This window comes from Megalops cyprinoides, chromosome 19 (assembly GCF_013368585.1).
Source record: "Megalops cyprinoides isolate fMegCyp1 chromosome 19, fMegCyp1.pri, whole genome shotgun sequence".
NCBI lineage: Eukaryota > Metazoa > Chordata > Actinopteri > Elopiformes > Megalopidae > Megalops > Megalops cyprinoides.
This window is the reverse complement of record NC_050601.1, coordinates 17,919,284-17,939,086: the sequence shown is the minus strand read 5'-3', so window position 1 is coordinate 17,939,086 and position 19,803 is coordinate 17,919,284. Positions and strand designations below refer to the sequence as shown.

The following is a 19,803-nucleotide window of genomic DNA, read 5'->3' as shown; positions in this document are numbered from 1 at the left end:
CTGATCCTAAGACTTACCCAACCCTGACCCCACTGGAGCAATCCTGGCTCAGGAGGCCGGGCGGCTCACACCCCTGCGGGCCCGGACGCTGACGGTATTTAACTCCACCTCCGAACCTCCAAGCCTCTTTCGTGTCGGAGCTAATCCGGCCTGCCACCGGAGCCCCGAGGATGGCTTATCAGCAGCGCTGCAGGGTCCGGAGGGAGAGGGGAGACTTCACGGAGACACGAGTCTGGGAGGACATGTGGCATAAGCCAGTGCACCCTCAGTGCTGACCTGCACGTATGCGTGTCAAGTACGGGTGTGAGTGTGTGTACGGGAGGGTGTTTGTGCACATGTGTTAGCCTAACTGCACCGCCTGTGAGTGAGGTATCTGCATGACGTGTGCGTGTGTGCGAGAGAGAGAGAGAGAGAGCCTGCTGTCGGCCCCGCTGGCCCCTCCGCCGTATGGACTTTGATGAAGGCGTGCAACAGCGGTGACACCTCAAACCTTCAAGCAGGCCGGGACAGAGAGCAGGCCGAGTCGACCTGGTCACGTGACACGCCACTGGAGCCAACTGACACCGACTCGTCTCGTTTGCACACGCACAACTTCCAGAGTAAAAGAACAGGACAGAATATTTCGTGATAATCCCTGACATTAAAGAAATCAGAACACCCCCCCCCCTCGCTGACAGCGGTGAACGCTCACGCTTTAGCGTGCTCCATCACCGCGACTACGGCAAGGTTAGCCACCTCACGACTCTTTAAGTAGGCCAACCGCGGCTGATTCTGCGCCGTGGGATGCTGGGGGGGGGAGGGGGGCGGATGGGGGGGCGCCCGTTTCCATTGGCTATGCCTCCTCTTTGCTTACGCGAGGCGGAGGAGGCTGCCAATGCCTGAATCAAGCCTGCAGCTAAAAAGCAGAGCAGGGAGTTCTGCTTCGCATCAAAGGGAAGGATCATGCAAGTTTAATGCGCGACTGTTTACATCCCTGAGAGCGAGATACTTGCCGTGCGCCAGGAATGCACATACCCCTCCCCTCCCCCATGTCCTTTGGCCAAAGGGCCCCAGGATAAGGCTTTGTAGCCACGCCGGTTAGGCGCTAAGCGCTAACCTGAACTTTACCCCTGTCCCAGAGGAGCACGCACGCGTACATCTATACGCTCGTAGGCTTCAATTATTGATAACGCTATATGTTGCGTGCAGGGGTTCATCCCGGGGGCAGGGGGGGTTGGGGGTCCGTGTGGGGGCTGGTTCTGTTTTTCCGGCTGCTGTGGCGGTGATGGTGGACCGTGAGTCTGTCGTGGGAGTACGTATGGATGGGGAGAATCATAAAATCTCCACTCATGGATTCCACATGCCAAACCACTGCTTACACACAACAAGCGGCGGACTCGCAAAAGCCCAGCCAGGTTCTGAAGCAGGAAACTGATCTTTCCAAGGCCACTGCTACTGGTATATCTCACAGAAGCAGTGCACGAACAGCTGCTACTTGTACCTAATATCATTTTCGATTGGCTGGCAGGTTGACATAAAATAACACAAAGTACTGCTACAGTTACCACTGCGAAAGGACGCTCAGAAAGGTTAGTTCCGCCGGTGTAGCGAATGTGCAATGAGCCGTGTACTGAACTAGCGCTAAGACAGCTCCAGTCACTGATGTCAGTCATTTGATTGGTTCGGCAAGGTCAAAGCCGAACTGCGTGGTGTGAATGCAGTAACACTCTTCTTAGCAGCTGTTCTGCTGGGCAGCAGTAAGTGTACACAGCAGCTACCCGAAGAAACATCTGGTAAACCTAACATGCGAAAAGCAAGCTGCTATGCAGTGACGGTTCTGATCTGAGGTTTGTAACTTTGAGGAGGTCCTCATTTTGGAAAAACCTTCTCCACTACAAGATTCACAGGACAGAAAGAAAGCCAAACCATTTGTTTCTGACCTGATGAGGCTGCAGGACAAGGATCAAATTGTATGGCTCAATTATATTTAGGAAGGATCACACCAAAGGAAATTGAAGAATATTTTCCACACAATCCGCTGTGTTGGTTATGTTTATGTTACTATATGTATGGTGCTTGCTCTGTGTAAGAGATCTGAAGCAGCCCACATTGGTCCAGCATGGCACCAGTTGGAATCAGTTGGGCTCTGGAAGGGTGACGGCGTTTGGAAAACAAACACTGAAAAAGATCGAAAACATGCTGACATATGCTGAAGACATATGCTGAATTCATCCGTCCAAATCGGGTCGACCGCTTGAGATCAGGAGAAAAAGGATGCAAAGAACACCGATCAGAGATCAGCAGGGATCAGGGGAACAGGGCGGGAGTCTGGGCCGATGCAGACTGGGGTGTCCAGCGGAGAGTATCTCCGGCCTGCATCGTTACGCCGAGCACCAGCTGCTCCTGCACAGGTGTTTCAGAGCTATCTCTGCCTTACACAATCGGCTCTGCTGGTAAGGCCACATTAAACTCAGTCTCCAGGTCACGAGTGATCCCATGGCGCTTGACTCAATCTGGCTTTTCTCAGGCTGGCCACCAAATCCATCCGGAGGACTTAGGTTATATCCTGCAGTGCGCTGATTCCCCACGGGCCTATGACAAACACAGGTCTCCAAAGAGAGCTCTTCACTGGCACGCTTGGACAAATGATAAAACTGTATGAGTTCTGCTCATGAAATTAATAGAACTGAAAATTGAGAACTGAAAACACTGAAAATAAAATTGACAGTGGATGGAGATGGAGACGACTGGAACGTTGCTGAAACACAAGTGACTGACTATATGAATGTGTGTGAGTTAGACACAGATACAGATCTGCACTGTGCATGTGTCAGAGAAAATAGCTGTGTGAGACAGAGATAGAATGTGTGTGTATGTGTGTGTGTGCGCCTGCGTGTGTATAGTGATGCCACCGCAGCTCACCTTGCAGCCCTCACAGGCGCTGACCCCATAGTGGTACCCTGACGACTTGTCCTGGCACACGAAGCAGGGCTTGTAGACTCGCGGCGGAGGGGGCGGAGACGGGGGGCTGGGCACGATCTCCTCCGAACTGGTGCTCTGCGTTTCTATGGCTGCAGGAAGGGGGGGGAGAGATGGTCAGACTGGGTGCTCACAGACACCACTAAACCAAAGCATGCTGTTTTTACACCAGCATGACACCAAATATCACACCCCTATTTTCAAAGTGGCAAAACACCAGGGCTACTCTCAGTGATGATGCAGTGTCTATGATGGTGTGTCTAGCAGTGTGTTTGAGGAACATTCAGGGCAGCCACAACTGAAACACACATAACCCTGGTGAACGAATAAGAGAAATCTTACTGAAATCCCTCACATAAACATAGGCAAGGAAGCTCTTTGGGGGAGCAGCAATGAGCACTGCTCTTCCTGGTCCTGCAAGGCACAGACCACAGAGGATACACACACACACACACACACACACACAAAACTCAGCTCATACTGAGAGTGCACTGAGACCTGCTTCAGATAGTAGCAGAGACTGAGAGGAATAACCACTGCTCTTTTATCTGTGAGTAAAAGGTATTGCTCAGAGTAAACACACACATCAAACTGAAAGCACTGAAAGTTGCCCTGGACGAGAACATCTGCAATGAAAAGGAATATGGAAAAACAATCAGCGGCCTTATAGCTGCAGTAGGAGGAAGCTGTATGTGTACTGGCTAGGCCCGCTCACCGCACACAGAGAGCTGGGCGGGCATGTCTCCCATTAATCCACCGCAGGGACGGTTTTCCTGAATTCCTTCCCAACGCAAGTCACCTAAACCTCCTCTCGTCTACCCTCCGCTGCGTGCTTTGTAAGGACCACACACCAAAAAGGCGCCCTGCGCTGCCTCTGAAAAGGCAGGACAGAAGCACTGAGCCGCCATCGTATCAAGTGTGTACCTCTTCAAAGGGGTGTGTGCTATTATATTATTCCTGTTTACCAGGCTCTCTAATCCACAGTGACTTGCGTAATTTGCAAATGATCCAGTTATACAGCTTAATATTAACTGAGGCAATTCAGTGCCTCGCTCAAAGTACTCAGCCGCTGTGCTCCACCTGGGAATCAAACGGCAACCTCTGGGTTACAAGGCCAGCTTGTCAGCACCATGCTGCTGCCCTAAAGAGAAAAGCTTCAGAGCCAGGCTAGAAGGACAGGTCTCCTCTCCAAATCCCTCCATCCCTCTATCAACAAACAACAAATTATGGGCAGTAAGGAAGTGATTAGCTAGGTGGCCTTGTGTGACAGGCTGATACTGATGTGGACTGAGACAGGGGCCCCCGGGCTGTTGGGGGAGGTCGTGGGAGAGAGGGACGGGTTGCCAGCTCTGTGTTCTCGATGCCGACCACCTCCACCAACAACCAGAGAGGGAGGGCTTGTGGGTGCAACTTGATAACCACCGTCACCACGTGAAACAGAATCATCATTATGATTTTGGTATTTATTTATCCAGGGTGATTTATCCAGGGTGTTTCATGAGAAACCGCAGCCAGACTGAGTGGGAACATCCCGCACCTGTGTGTTCGCGTACAGCACGGGTACGATCGGACCTGGCAGCAAGTCGCAACGCGCGCTATCTGCACCCGGGCCGCCGCAAGAAAGTGTGTCAGCCAGTCTGCGGCCCGATGTGTGTCAGCGCGCCTGTGCACGCACGTGTGTGTGTGTGTGTGTGTGCGCATGCGTGTGGCTGATGTCTCTGCACGGTCCGGGTGGCACTGGTGTGGAAATAAGCACTCTATATTTAACGCGGGGCTCATGGGTTCAGTGAGCGCATGGAGCAGCTGGCGCCCACGTGACGCCGTAGACAGACGCTCCGCAGAGACTGGGAGGGACAGGGGGAGAGAGAGGGAGAGAGAGGGAGAGAGAGAGGGGGAGAGAGAGAGAGAGGGAGAGAGAGGGAGAGGGAGAGGGAGAGGGAGAGAGAGAGAGAGAGAGAGAGAGAGAGAGAGAGAGAGAGAGAGAGAGTGTACCCGTCTGCCCCTCTGTCTGTGGGACTGTACCTCACCCTCTGTGCTGTGGCAATCACTCTCTCCGTGACTCACACAAACACAGCTCCACAAGCACATGCATGAATATTTCTGCTGCCTGTGTGCTGCAGGTTCTCAGACAGACATGCTGTGCAAACACAATTAATCCAGATAATAAGGAGCCGTCACACCAATCCTGTCCTTAAACTGAGGATTATGATCAGTGGAGCTGAGTGGACGACTATTTCATCTCTTCCTGTCTGGCTCATAAGCAGTAAAATATCTGATCAAGCTGCATCAGGACACATGTCCTTTCTTCAGGCACCTGTGACTGGGTAGTGGATGTGCGCCAGGGTGTGTGTGGGTGCGTGAGAGTCTGTCTGTCGACGGGATGTGTGTGCGAGCCAGGGTGTCTGTGTGTGAGTGAAGCAGCACCTGTGCGCGTGTATCTGGGTGTGTGGATGCGCATGTTTGTGACTATGCGTGAATAGGTGTGCACGAGTGTGTGTGTGTCTGTAAGCGTGTGGGTGTGTTTGTATATAGGACTGTGTATGTGTGACTGTGTATGAATTTGAGGGTGTGTGTGTGTGTGTGTGTGTGTTTGTTTGTGTGTGTGAGAGAGAGAGAGAGGGGAAGAGAGGCAGCGTCTGGCCGTGTGTAAAACTCCCAGGCTGTCGGGCCCCGTTTCTGCCCCACACAGGCAGAAAGCACAGACTGCTGGCGCACGCTCCTGGCCGGCAGAGGATCTCTTTTATGTGTGGGGCCTGGAGCCGTGACATGCTGTCATTAACCCTCATGCTGCACGTCTCACCTCTCCCTTTGCCTCTACCTCCACAGACACTCGCTCCCTCACTAACTACCCTGTGTTCCTGTGTTGTGTGCCCCCTACCTCCATCCGAAACAACCACTCCTGCCAGCACTGTGCCCCCAGCCAGCCACGCCCCGTTCACCTTTAGATCTGAGCGGGACGCCAACCGCACCGCCAGAGGAGGGGAGGCCTGTTTTGTGCAGGACGCTTTACACATTGAATGCTGTGATGTACAAGTGTGCAGGGGACATTGCGGCCACTCCGCAACAGCCTCCGTGTGCAGAGTGAAATTACAGGTTCCCACTGGACCACAGGTCAACTGTAATCCCTGGTAACATGAATCTCCAGCAGGGTGACACCTGCAGAAGAGGGGATGGGGGGAGGGAGACAGAGAGCGAGAGAGAATGGAAGGACACAGAAAGGAGAGAGGGCGAGGATGTTGGAAAAAGAGTGAGCGTGGGAGGAAGGACACAGGTAGAGGAAATGAAGAAGCAAAAGAGAAAAAAGGTGGGAAAAGGAAAAGGGAGAGTGAGCAAGAGAAGAGAGGGGAAACAGAGGAATACAGAAAGTGAAGTGTGTGTGAGTGTGTGTGCGTGTGTGCATGTGTGGGGAAGGGGGGGGGTTAGCAGAACACACACACTGGCCCACATTTTCCTGCTGACCAGACCCACCTGGTTAGTGCAAATGAAAAACAGAGGATCGCTGTGCGGTTTCATAAACATGGCAGGGGGAATATATATATATTTTCTTTGGCCTGTTCTTTTTTTTCCCCTCATTATTTATTTAAGGCTAAACAAACCAAACCTAATAAGAGGAGCATGTACACCTCCTTAATGTCTGCCAAGGGGCCCATTTGGCTCACGTGGGCCCTCCTTTTGTTTTGGCGCTCCGATCACAATGGGAAAGGCTCCTGTCCAGAGCTGACTCAGATCTGCTGCTGAAAGGCTGGCTAATCGCTCTCAGATTAGCGCGCCGGCGCGGCCCAAAAAACTGCCATTTCAAACCACCTGGACCGCCCGCCGCTGGCAAGGAAAACCTCTCCCAACTTCCTGACTTCAGTTAAAGCCCTGCAGCCAATAGAGAGGTGCTCCTGGCCGCCGATCCCTGACCTTGTAGATTTTTTTTGGGAGGGCAGGGGAGGGAGGGGTGGATGAGACTCTCTGTTCTCTTTAACTGCCCTGGCTGTCTGCCGTCCTCGCCGCTGCCATCCAGTTGGTGCTGGCGGTCATTACACTCATGTCACAAAAATGGAACTTAAATAGAACGGGCTTACGTAACGCATCGGATTCCATCTCATTAGCGGAACGCCACCGCTGCTCTCGCCCTCACGTCCCTACGCCTCTACACTTTTCCACCCATTGTTGTTATAGGAACCACGGCCGTCTAATCTGGAGCCATTACAGGCAAGACTATTACAGGGCTCAAAGACCTATTTATCCGTATTAAAGCTGCCTTCATCACACACACAGGCACGCACAAGCACGCATGCAGGCACACACACGCACGCACACACACACACACACACACGCGCACACACACACACACACGCACACGCACACGCGCGCACACACACGCGCGCACACACACAGGCGCACACACACAGGCGCACACACACAGGCGCACACACACAGGCGCACACACACACACACACACGCGCACACACACGCGCGCACACACATGCGCGCACACACACAGGCGCACACACACACACACACACACGCGCACACACACACACACACGCACACGCACACACACACACACACACAGAGTTGCCAACAGCTATATAAAACGCAACCCACCCCCTTTGCAGGGCTTAATGAGAGCAACGCAAGAAATCTGGGCCACAAGGACACAGCCAGGGAGAGGGCCGGCTACTGTAATTAAAGACAATCGCTCAGTTATAGGGGGGGACGGTGGCTGGGAACAATGGCAGGCTTGTGTCCTTTGGCCAAGTATAGTGCCCCCTTCTGGACTTGATTCCTCTTCACTGACGAGAGCTCACAACGATAGGATGTCCACTTCTGAGAGCCTGCATCTTCATTTCACCTTCCTGTTTAGCAGCGGCAGAGGTCTTTATCTTTATCTTTATCTTTATCTCGTGTCATTAGTACTGTGTATCATACACTTGTTTTGGAGAAAAATCTGTTCTCAGTATTTATAACTACTGAGTATTTTTGACATACTTATTTGATTAGGCAGCTCAAATAAGTGCTAACATCTTTGTACAACCTTAAAACAGACATACTCTCAAAACGTTTGTCCTGTGCTCACCTGTGTTTCCAAGACTTCTAACCCCAGCTGCTGGTGTTTAAATATTCTCCTGTTCCCAATAATAGAGAGTAAGCCTTTTTACCAATTCTCACAAAACAAAAAATATGAGTTGTAACATAGCTTCTTAGCTGCTGTTCACGTCAACCAGAATGGCACAAGTGCTTATCTCACTGTTTGGACAAGTGGAATATTTAAACACTGCCACAGAAGAAGATATATGCATCATGCTATCAGCAGCCTATCAACAGCACACATTTCTACAGGACCAGCTATTTACTTTTCTGCTTTCTGTGCCAGCAAATTGTACACCACCTCACTAAGGAAACCTCACACTCCTTCATGTACCGTGATTGGCTGGGCCTGGACATTACGGCCGGAGCAGGCCTATTGAAAGTAAACAGCATGGAAACATGAAGGGATCCCTGACAGCCCTTCCTTCGGTTCACGGTCCTCCTTCCCTCCGACTCACATGCTGATAGCGGAAAAGGGGCTATTGAGTCTTGCTCACATCAATTACCAGGCCCAGCAGTGTTGCAAATTAATGAGGATTTCGCTGTCATTAAGAGTGTGTTAAATGCTTTATCAGGCCCAGAGCAGCAGTCAGGGGGTTTAGGGGGGCCGCAAGAGCCCTTGTTTCTCTTCTCCGCACGGCTCTAACATTAGGCCTGCAAAAACACCAGACGTGCTCTTCAGCAGTGGAGCCATTTGTCTCCTTTCCTCTCCTCTGTAACCTCTGCAGACCGCTCCACTTCCCCCGGTTAGCCTAATGTTAGTCTGGCATCACTCTAGCGAAAACTCACACGCGCCTTTTCGAGTTTGTGCTGCAAACTCTCACCTCCATCGGTCTTACTACTTGAATAATCACAGCACAAAAAGACACCGGCCTAAAAACATCAACCCCTCACACAGACACAGTCAAAGGTAATGAACCGCAGGGAGCGTGACGCCTTTGAGTCGTGTCCTCTGACCCACCTTCACTGTAGGTCATGTATACGAGAAGTGAGCTGCAGCCATTTCTACAGCAAACTGACCCTGGCAGATGTTAGACAATCCCTGATGAAAGCAGGTTTTCCCTGAATCCAAGCAGCTCAAGCAGAAGTAGGTGTATTTATCCTGTATAAATCCAATCCTGGGAGGTATTTATGTATGAGTACTGCTAGTTAGGTGGCGTGACCTTGTTCACAATAGATCAGACACTCTCTCTCTCCCTCTCTCTCCTGCTCTGCTGTCACCTGGATCCCCATCTCTATATAACCAGCATAATTTGCTGAAACCCTTGTGTTGTGTCCAAGACATGAACAACAAAAGAACATATCAGGATTTCAATGCAAATGCAAACGCGCTTGATGGGATGAGTAATCTCACTCATTTACTCATAGACACCAAGAGCTACGGGTGGGTGTAGGTGGAGCTGGGAATATTCATTTCTGTGATGTTCCATGCTCTGCAGTAAATAAACAGTGGGCTGAAGTCAGCTGAAATGCAAAATGCCTTATTGGGCTGCAAAGGGTCCCTGCACAGGACAGCGGAGATGGAGGAGCATAAGATATAGGAGGATGAGAGATATAAGAGGGCCTCGTCTAACTCGGCTCTCAAAGGAAATGGTGGCTGGGGGCTCAGGGCTGTCTGGCTCAAGGAGTACAGCTTTATTGAGTCTTACAGGGGTATTTGAGAAAGAAGCTGGTTTGTTTGTGTTTGGAGTTCTTCTGGAATGGACTGCTTGGTGCAGGTTTTTTTTTTTTTTTTGGGAAAACATTTACTTTTCGAGCTGTTTCTTTAGCAGGCCAGAGAGGGAGAGAGCGAGATGTTTATATAGCAAACACAGGCAGAGGGGTGTTAACCTTCTCGCTATCAGGATGCCCTGCAGGGTGCAGGACTCCGGAGAGGTCCTGCTTCCCAGAGAGGAAAACGTCGGAAAGCCGCCGCCGAGTCGACCTGCACCTGCTGAGCAAACTCACAACAACACTGTCCTTTACACAGAACAGGAATGGGAACCGGGGCTGCCGACTGTGAGGATCTGTCCATCCACAAGTTCTCTGCTGAGATAGTCCCGGTTCCTCTGTTCACCCTGCTTCAGGTGGTATGTGGCTGGCTGGGGTAACAGGTTGAGGGGTGCGTGCTGAACTGGCCGAGAGGCAAGCCTAAACAAGGACAAGGGCACACAGGGACAGCCGTGTGTTCTGTTGTCTACAGACTGCTATAGACTGCTACCCCTGTTCCCCAGATCTTCTGGTTATTCTCCCAATTAAACCAATGGCTGGGTTTCCATGTCTGTCATTCCACCTAGCCAATGATGCCGATCATAATGTCCTATTACCCTTCCTGTCTCGCCTAGGGCATACTGTTAACACTCCCCCTTCCCACCAAATGTTGGAATAGCATTGTTCTCCAGTCAACAACCCACCCCCATCCTTCACTCACAGATGTAAGTCACACTGAAATCACTTGCAGAAGAGGGAGAGGAGACCTGTCACCCCAGATGAGTGTCAGAGAACCGTCAGCAGTCTCTCCTCAGAGTTCTGTAACCGTCCTGCAGTCTCGGGAGTCACTCTCCATGCTGCCTTTCAGCGCCAGGCTGACAGGAGAAGGCTCTGCTGCTCTTTGCACGGGCTTTCGAAATGATACTGTGACACTGCAGCAGCCTCTGGAACAAGGCCGTGACACTGCGACACTCCCCAGAAAGAGGCCGTGACACTGCAGCAGCCTCTAAAACGAGGCCAGGACACTGTAACACCACCCAGAAAGAGGCCGTGACACTGCAGCAGCCTCTAAAATGAGGCCAGGACACTACCACCCCCCCAGAAAGAGGGCGTGACTCTACAGCAGTCTCTAAAATAAGATCAGGATACTGCAACACCCCCCCAGGAAGAGGCCGTGACTCTGCAGCAGCCTCTAAAACGAGGCCAGGACACTGCGGCACCCCCCAGAAAGAGGCCATGACACTGCAGCAGCTTCCAAGTACAAGACCATGGCACAGCTTGCTGATGCACAGTGGGGGGCAGGATTTGAACAACTGGTGTTGGGGGGGGGGGGGGGGGGGGTCTGCACGGGGACAATAGCGGAGAGTGCCGGAGTCCGGATGCAGGGTTTCCCCTGGCCCGAGCCCAGCCCGCTCTGCGCTGCAAGAAGCCCCGCCCCAGACCCCTGGGAGGCTCTCCTCTCATACAGGAAATGGGAATGTTTGGATAAGCCACAACCAGAGAGAAAGTGCCACACTGGATATTAACGGAATAATATATGTCGTCTTAAAGCACGGGCGCAAGGTGGGCCTGGTTTTCCCAACTCTGAGGTCTAGCATAAACCCGTAGAGCGAGCTGCACCCTTTTAGAGGCTGGGGGAGCCTGGGATTGTGGGAGAGCGCTGCTATAAATAAGTCTCACCAAACACCAGTGCTCATGACCGGTTACAAACAATACGCTGCAACTGAAATGACCTAAATGTGGTGAAAGCCATTCTTGGCTACAAGTGAAACTACTGTGTGGTGCCAGCGACAAAAAGCAGGGGCTGACCGTGAATTAGGGCACACTGGACAAAATCATGTAAAACACCAGTGTTCCTGCAGTGAATCCGAAGCTCGTGTCTCAGGTGAAGGTCAAGCTAACACTGGCCCACAGCAGGCATCACCTCGCCTCACCGCCGACCCCGTTTGGTTTGTAGAAGTCTTTGGGGGGCTGGGGGGGGGTGACTTCTGACAGGCAGCTGCCCCCACCTTCCCTGGCATGGCTCCCAGGGGGAAAGGCCCAGATCGGGTGGCCACGCACAGGGGCGCCGGCTCAGAGCTCCATTACCTGCTGATGCAATATGCGCCAATGTGAAGTAACTGAGACTTTGAACTCCTCTCTCAGCCCTGCACCGAACATAAACCTTTTTTTCCCCTTAACCCCTGCCCCCACCTCCTCCTCCATGGGTTCTTATGTGAAACGTTACGGGTGCTATCTTCACCCTTTGATCGACGCGCGGGACATAAATGCTGGCGCCGTTCCCGGGGGCGGGGTGACAAGAGGGGGCGCAAGATATGAGAGCCGCGCCGGCCTCGTCTGCAGGTTCTCCCCAGAGCGGCTGGCTGAAGCCGTGCCCGCCGGTCCTCTCCTCCAACAGACGCGCAGATGCGATCCGTAGCTACTTCATCTATCTAATCTCCCCGCAGAGGCCATGGAGTACCTCTTTCCAATCCCGCTGCTGGTAGAGCTCCAAGATAAGATGTCGTGCGGCGAACATTAATCAGCCTTCTGGAGCTCCTCTCTCAAAGGCCGCCGATCACTCCCCCCACCACCTACTGTACTGCACTGTATCGGGGCCGCGCTGTCGGTTAATGTGTCAATGAAGGTTCTGTAAAAGGAGACGCCGAGCTGAAATATAGGACTCGCTGGCCCAGTGCAAGGCTTTAGATAGACCTTGACCCAAATAGCATGCGTGTGCGTAACCGAGGAGAGCAGGAATCTAAAACACATTAAGGTGGTTTAGGGAGCCTGTCTTGGCATGAGGGGAAAAATGCTTCAAATGGATCCAAATAAGCAGGAGTACAGGAGGGTTGGCTCCGGCGTGTTTGCGTGCGCCCCTGCACCCTGTCTCGACAAAGTGGATTAAAACGCACAAGGACAGTCTTGTTGCCTCCCGTCTTATGACACCGGCAGTCCTTCAGCAGATAGGTACAAAGCTAACGTGAAGCGCCGTCGAGCGCCTGCCAAAATTTTTCCAGAGCTTTGCCTCCACCGTGTCTCTGCTTCTGAGGGACTTGGAAGCCCTCACAAAGCTCATTCTGTGGTATAGATTACAAGGTCCTCCTTGTCTCCAACAAACAAATGCAACGTTCGAGTCGCTACAAGACTGTGCTGGAACGGCTTTCTGCCACACAATCCTCTGCCACACAAGACCAAGATCGCATGGTCGAATTGGAAGGCATGTCTTTGCCAATTCAAGTCTTGAACTTGTGTTAAAATGGAAGAACGCACGGCTTTTGCTCCCAGGTAAGCAGCGCAGGAGTAGGATGCTGCCGTGTTGATCCGGCCTCAGAGGGCTGGGTCTTAGCGTCCCCCCTCCCCCCGCCGCCGGAGTGGTCATTGTTAAGGCGCACGCCTACAGACACAGCCAAGGTCAGGCCTTAAAGTGCTGTCACGGCAGTGGCGCGTCCTTGTCAGCAGACCTGGGGACAGTGACAATATGTCACCCTCGCAAAACTCCTGCCAAGCCTCGTAAAGCCATCCACACTGACCAGCGCTTCAGAATGGAGCGTGGGTCTATATGCGAACAGCGTCATCAGATGTGCCGACTTACTCCTTTGCTGGAAAGTGAAAAAAAGGATGAGAGAAAATGGACAGGTAAATAACTTGTACCCACACAAGGTCATTTTTTCTCTGAACAGACTGAGCACGGTCACGGTCATCCTCATATTCACAGATTCCAAGTGTGGCTTTCCTTCAAATCTATTCAAATGCCAAATTGTGACTGCTAACTGACTATTGGATCACCTTTCTTGCACTGGGAGAAAGAGGGAAAGACGATCGTGGGGAAATAAGAAGGGAGAAAGGGAGAGAAGCAGAGAGCTAGACAGAGAGAAACGGAGGAGCCCGTCACAAAGGCAGTCTTTGTCGTGCTCTACTTTATGCCCTCCTTTCCCTGAGCGACAGCGCTCGATCAGGAATGGGGAAAGAGACAGCCAGTGAGGACCAGCGAAATCCGATCTCTCAAACACTCAGCTGGATTCCTCCGCTGAGGATCATGGATAAGGTACGCAACGGCGTTCACCCACATTCCAGCAGACATTTCCCAGCGGATATTCCCCCTTGTCTCCCGTGTAGTTGACAGAGCACTTGTTGGGGGGGGGGCGGGGTACTCTTAATCCTTTCCCTGCTGATCATATAGGCCTAATGCACCCCAAGCCAGCGGAGTGCCACATGGTTCATCCCGCTGTTGTTAGATACAATGCATGCCTGGGTGAGTTTCCTTGTTGCGGACGGGTGTTGAAGGCCGCTGGCGCTCATAGATTTTCAGCTCTGCAGACGTGTGCTGCTCGGGGGAGTAGGTCACTGCGTGAGCCAGCCTGCCAGCAAGGTCAGGCTCCTATCAGATGGCCTCTCCGTTCAGAGGGATCTGCCGGCTTTGTCAGGCTACTGTTTGAACACAGGGCAGCACAGGCACCCCAAGGGGCAGTGGCAGGGCTGGCAGTCCGGCCCGAGGGGACTTAAGCCACCTCGTGCTCCTCACCAACAGCAGCTGAAATATTTGGAATAGCCAGACACTGAAATATGTGAGCACACGACTTGCGTGGGCTGTCTCCACCTCGCCGTAGCCATTAGTCACACTGCGCCAGCACAACGTGCAAGCAGACCCTGTGGTGCGTTTGCTACATACTTCACAATGTTGCGGGAAACGTATCTGCTTTCAGCATCCACCATGCCAAAACTCCGGGGAGACACAGAAAACCTCAATCATTCAAGACTTTGTTTCTGAAGGCCGTATTACTGGCATCTTCCATCTGTGAGGTGAAAAATCGTAACTGAAAGAAGCTCATCGAAATACAATAAGGAAATATAACAATACTACACTGCCTGTCGTTTGACTTCCTGTCAACTATCAGAATGCCACCTAAGAAACCTTTCCAGGACCTACAGCTTTGAACACTAACATATGTATGTCTGTGTGGCTGTAACATACATATGAGTGTGGGCAAGTGTTTAGGTAGTAACCATGCCTCTGGAGAACTGTCCACTAGAGGCAAGCAGCGTAATATCCGAGTAAACAGTCCTAGTAAACTCTCTGTCCCTCTAGATGTCTCTGCAGCTAGTTGCTGACTCCTTAGAGTGTTGTGTGGCCTGGTTTCACAGGAGTGCTCTGGCATGGATGGTAAATTTTCAACCGGGGACATGAAACCCCCGGTCTGAGGCTTCTGGCAAGTGGAGGACCCCAAAGAGATGTGTGAGATACAGCCAGACCGATGCCAGCTAGCACCTCACGTCACAGCTCTGTGGTACCGATGCTGATTCCTGGTGGTCTGGACAGTGAGGCTAAATCGCTGCGTTTTGCAGAACTGAGAATATGACAGGTACTTCACCTGGTGCCACATGTTTTAATTATGAGGCGAGCATCTGTGAGTGTGACAGCGGAAGGCAGATGTACTCGGTTTAGGCCGACTCGGCGCGGGAGCCACCCGCCGCACCTGTTCGAGGCACGTCACAGCGCCTTTTTTTTGTAATAATGACTGATCGCGCTCGTTTGGTTTATCCGTCTGCGAGGTTTTTATCTGGGGGCTCCTTAGCAGCTCCTTGCAACACGATGAGGAGAGGTCAGGGCTCTAGAGTGGCTCCACCACCAGACTCATTTGTCTTTCGCTCACGTGTGAGTGCGGTGGCCTATTCTTGCCATCACTGGTGTCTGCTCCCAGAATGCCCTGCAAGTAAAGGGCATTCCCGCTGCTGCCGCGTGTGTGTCATCTTACGGTGTGGCACGCTCTAAATCTGAAGCAGACGGCCGCTCTCCTAAGCGCAGACGTTCATTTCCTGTGTCAATCCCTCTGCTTAGCACACAGGCCTTTGGGAATGTGAGCCCTCCAATGCACGCACACACACACACACACACACACACACACACACTCAAACACACTCACACACACATACAGAGCACTCTCAGAGACTGACCCAAACAGGTATGTAACCTCTGTCCAAGACTTCCTTCCTCTCTGAGCTGGCTGTCTGCTGGCCTTTACAGATGCATTATAATCTTCCAGCAGCAAGTGCTGGATGTGTATTCTGCTTGCAGGCAACTGTCTTAGATCTACACCCTGCACTGAAACTGGACCAGGCTGTGGCAAGGGAACATTTCAGATGAGGGGACTTCCTACTCCCAAGCCCTCAGGCCCAGCTCACCTGTCTGTCTGCCCTGGGCTGACTGCCTCTCGTTGCCTCTCCCCTGCTTGGCCTGGGTGACAGGGTGAAATGATACACAGTTGTCCTCTCCTAATAATTCAGCCCCTCTCTCTTGCATTAATCTGGAACAAGGCCCCGTCCCAAGCAGGACGCCGATCCAGGGTCCTCGTCTCAGTCCCAGTGCCAGGTTGAGGCAGGGAAACGCAAACAGGAAGAGACGGCCCAGACAGGAACTTCGATGTGGCTTTGCGGCTCTATGAATTAATAAAGATGTGTGCCCCGGCGCTGTGCACGAAATGGAGTTGGAGGGAACAGAAAATGAAGAGGCCAGGAGAAGGAGGAGGAGGACGAGGAGGAGGAGGAGGAGGCGGAGGGAAGGTGGGTTGAAAGAGATCCAGAGAAATAGGGCAGAGCATTAAAGGCAGGCAGCGGCGTACCTTGTGGAGTGGGAGGAAGTCTGGAGGGAGATCAGATCCTAATACAGTCATTAAGCCTCTCTCCCCTCTGAAGCACGCACTGCCTCCATCGGCTGTGCCGCAGGAGCTCGGCTTCCCGGGGCTGACAGAGAGATCAAACGTCCTGCAACAGGCCAGGTCAAGGAAGCCGCTTATCAGCAGCGCCTCTGACAGGGGTGGGGGGTGGGGGGTGGTGTGTGAAGCCAAAAGGGTCTCTGAGGGCATTAGGAGAGATGCAAGCCCTCTGACAGTCAGCTAAATATTTCCCATGAAGCTTTCCTTGATCAAATTCGGCCCCTTTGAACCCCCTCTTGTTCCAGCTCTGCAGAGCTGAGAGTCACCTTCAGCCTGCAGCACTCTCAAAGGGCTGACAAGGCCTGGCTGGCGGTTATCCCCTCATCCTGGCCAGGACAGTTGCGCCTAGCTGCACGCTGGCCAGACCGTACCCATGACATCAGCTTTGCCACCAGGGACCTCCTGACCTTCTGGGCTATGGAGGAGAGCTGCATCCCCTTTTTATCGGGGGCCACGCCCTGTCGAGTCTGACGCGCTTCACAATTTACATCACAGGAGGAGCGAGGCCAATCGCCATAAAGCAGCAGCTTAATCGAAAACAAGCTACACAGCCAAGGGAAGGTGAATTTCCATTTTTTGCAACAGCTGCCCGAGTGCTTTACCCTTCCTTCGGCAGAGGGGCAGGGAAAGCACGCTCAAGGACATAGGGAGAAAGCAGAGATAACGATCACTGCACTATCCGGGGCATCGGCTCCATATGCTGCGAGAGGTGACGATTTGAGAGGGAGAAGATGGTGACAAACAACAACAAGCCGCAACGTGCTAAATAGGACGAGGATGTAGGTCATCCTGCACCGACCGCCCGATCTCCCAACCAGCCCGTTCACGGTCGCTTGGACACCGCCCAAGTCCACGCTGAACGTTTTGACCGGTCTGGCGAGGCTCCACTTCTCCCACAGTTCGTTAGCCGAAGAGGGATCAGTGTCACGCCGAAGAAAAGGTGGAAAAAGCTTAATTTTTTCAGGGCTTTGTTCCGTATGCCCAAACAGCGCTGAGAGAAAATGCAGGATACAAAAAAGGAAGAGCGGCTTCTCCCTCCCCCCGGCCCTCGAGGAGCCCGAGACGTGTTTCAACAAGGCAGGCGGCATTAGGCGCTATATTTCATCTCTGAGCTCTATCTGGGCCATGGGAATGCAGCCCCGCGCCCCAGCGCACCATTAATCCTCTCGCCACATATCGAGCAGCCTCTGATCTCCCGCTGTTTGCCCTCTGTTTAACAGAGAGGAGGAAGAAATAAATAAGAGCAAACAAAAACAGCACTAAGCCTCCGGCGCTCCGGTGGTGGGGGGGGGGGGGTGGGGGGGATAGACGAGGCTTCACCGGCATCGTCTCTCATCGTTTGGCGGAGGGGGGGGATGAAAGCAGGGGACAGCGGCGGGGTAATCCACTGTGCACCCCAACCTGGCGGCTTCTGCCTGCCAGCAAGGCCTAGACGAGACATGGCTGCATCCACGGTGCTGTGTGGAGCAGCAGGGTCACTGGGGTTCAGATGGGTTCAAGCCTCCAACGTGCACCCTCTGTTGCAAGGCCTAGGCCCTGGAGCGGCCGGGCAGGTTGGTAACACTGCCTGCCTGCACCACTGTCACAGACTCACTCTGCGTCCTGCTACATTGGCAGCCACTCACCTGGACAGAAAGAGTAGAAGTATCAACAGCTCCTTTTTTAAGCCATGACACGGTCAGGGGACATAAAAAGAAATGTACTGGATGGGTGCTTTGGTTAACTTATTAAGGTGTAACATCTTTCCTTATCGTCGGCTGTTTACCAGCAAATAGTGGAGTGATAAGAACCGCCATGCCACAGCAAGAAACAGATTTGCGCAACGGTATAGAGGTCACTGATCTGGAAACACCTCTGGAGGTGCAGGGAAGAGCTTCTGGAAGTGAAATGCATGCAGGAAAAATAAAGGGCGGACTGGCTCCTCCATCACGGCACAAATCCTAGATAATAGCCAACAACAGCATACCTAGGCGCAAGTCTGAAGATTTTTACTGATGTTCCCATGCACACATGATTATGACAGCTTGGAACAGGCTGTTTGATCAATGAGGCCATGCAGGGTCGGGTAGGGTTACCGCTTGTTTATTGCTGGGGAATTGAGCAATGCTACAACAGCCTGGTATCGCACTAGGAGCGATGCCGCAACAGATAAACAGGCTCGATTCTGGTCTTGTGCAACACAGCACCGATATGCGCCTGTGTCTCCCTGCAACGCTGGCCCTGTCTCCTGTCGTGTCAGGGAGCAGCGGTGGCGGCGGTGGCAGTGCGGGCCGGGGGCAGCGGGTGGGCGGGAGCTGCAGGAGGAAATGCTTCGGCGCTTTGGGATGCTGACATCTTCACTGCTCCTCTCCCTCGCTGGGTCTCCCTGAACAATAGGCTCAACGATCTCTCAGACCTCTCCACTTAAAGTCTTAATCTCCCTCTTCCGCCAGCCGCCTGAGAGCAGCTCCGGGCCCCAGTGCAGGGTCCCCAGAGGTGCGCCTACAGGGAAGGAGGGAGCCCCCAGAGAGAGAGGGAGAAGGAGAGGGGGAGGGGAGGGGTACACTAGCCTCCTGTCACCCCATGTGCACCAGTTCTGAAGTCTCACTCCACACTTACAGCTGGAGTCTTCGCATAGCACAACTGAAAGGCATGCCAGGGGTCCGTTACAAACTCTGGGGCTCTGTGACGGAGTAAGTAAGCTGCTCAATTACCCTCTGCCGCATGTTCGTGCTGTGATGAATGACAGTCTCCGCTCATAAATACTGTTCAGGTCTGTGGGCTGTAACTCATGCTGGCCTTTGAGCTCGCCATCAGGATCCTCACGTTTGGGAGAAAGGCATAAACATGAAAAAAGTATTTTATTTATACAGCGCTTATCAGCTGTGTTTTAATAGGGCTTACGGAGCTCAGGTGTGAAATCCACAGTTGCAGTTACTAGTTCTGACAGAATGTTTCACGGTCTAAAACAGGACGCAGCCTGGCATCCAAAAAGGACCAAAAATGGTTCTGGATTTACCAGCAACTCATTTATAGCGTTTCTTGCTTCTAATCCCAATAAGGACGTCATCCATCATCAAAAGTTATCACGCTGTCAGAACAAGTGAAACCAAACTGTTCCGACCCCAGAGGCCGGTTTCTGATGTTCAGCATGCGTGTCAGCCAACACCCCCCCAACCCCCATCACCACCACCTTTCAGAAAAGGATTAAATATATATATTAGTCCTTGCTGCTGGGCTAGAGGGCATTTCTCACTGGAAAAGTCAAACATCCCCATGACGCACACGGTGACACTGAACAATCACTTTGTAATTCATCGCTCCCTTGTCTTGGCACGTTGTCATATTCCTCACAAATAGGGAGAAACACTCGCTCCATTGCGGGTAACAATGGCTGCCATTGTGC

At 52.5% G+C, this 19,803-nt stretch overlaps 1 protein-coding gene across 1 annotated transcript in view; it reads right to left on the bottom strand.

The window, feature by feature from the left end:
* The window catches only part of LOC118793924 (retinoic acid receptor alpha-B), a 45,169-nt gene that overhangs the window by 13,000 nt on the left and 12,366 nt on the right, over positions 1-19,803 (bottom strand). Inside the window, exon 2 of the mRNA XM_036552008.1 lies at positions 2,902-3,050. Within this exon, the coding sequence (XP_036407901.1) occupies positions 2,902-3,050 (149 nt within the window). The remainder of the gene's footprint in view (positions 1-2,901; positions 3,051-19,803) is intronic.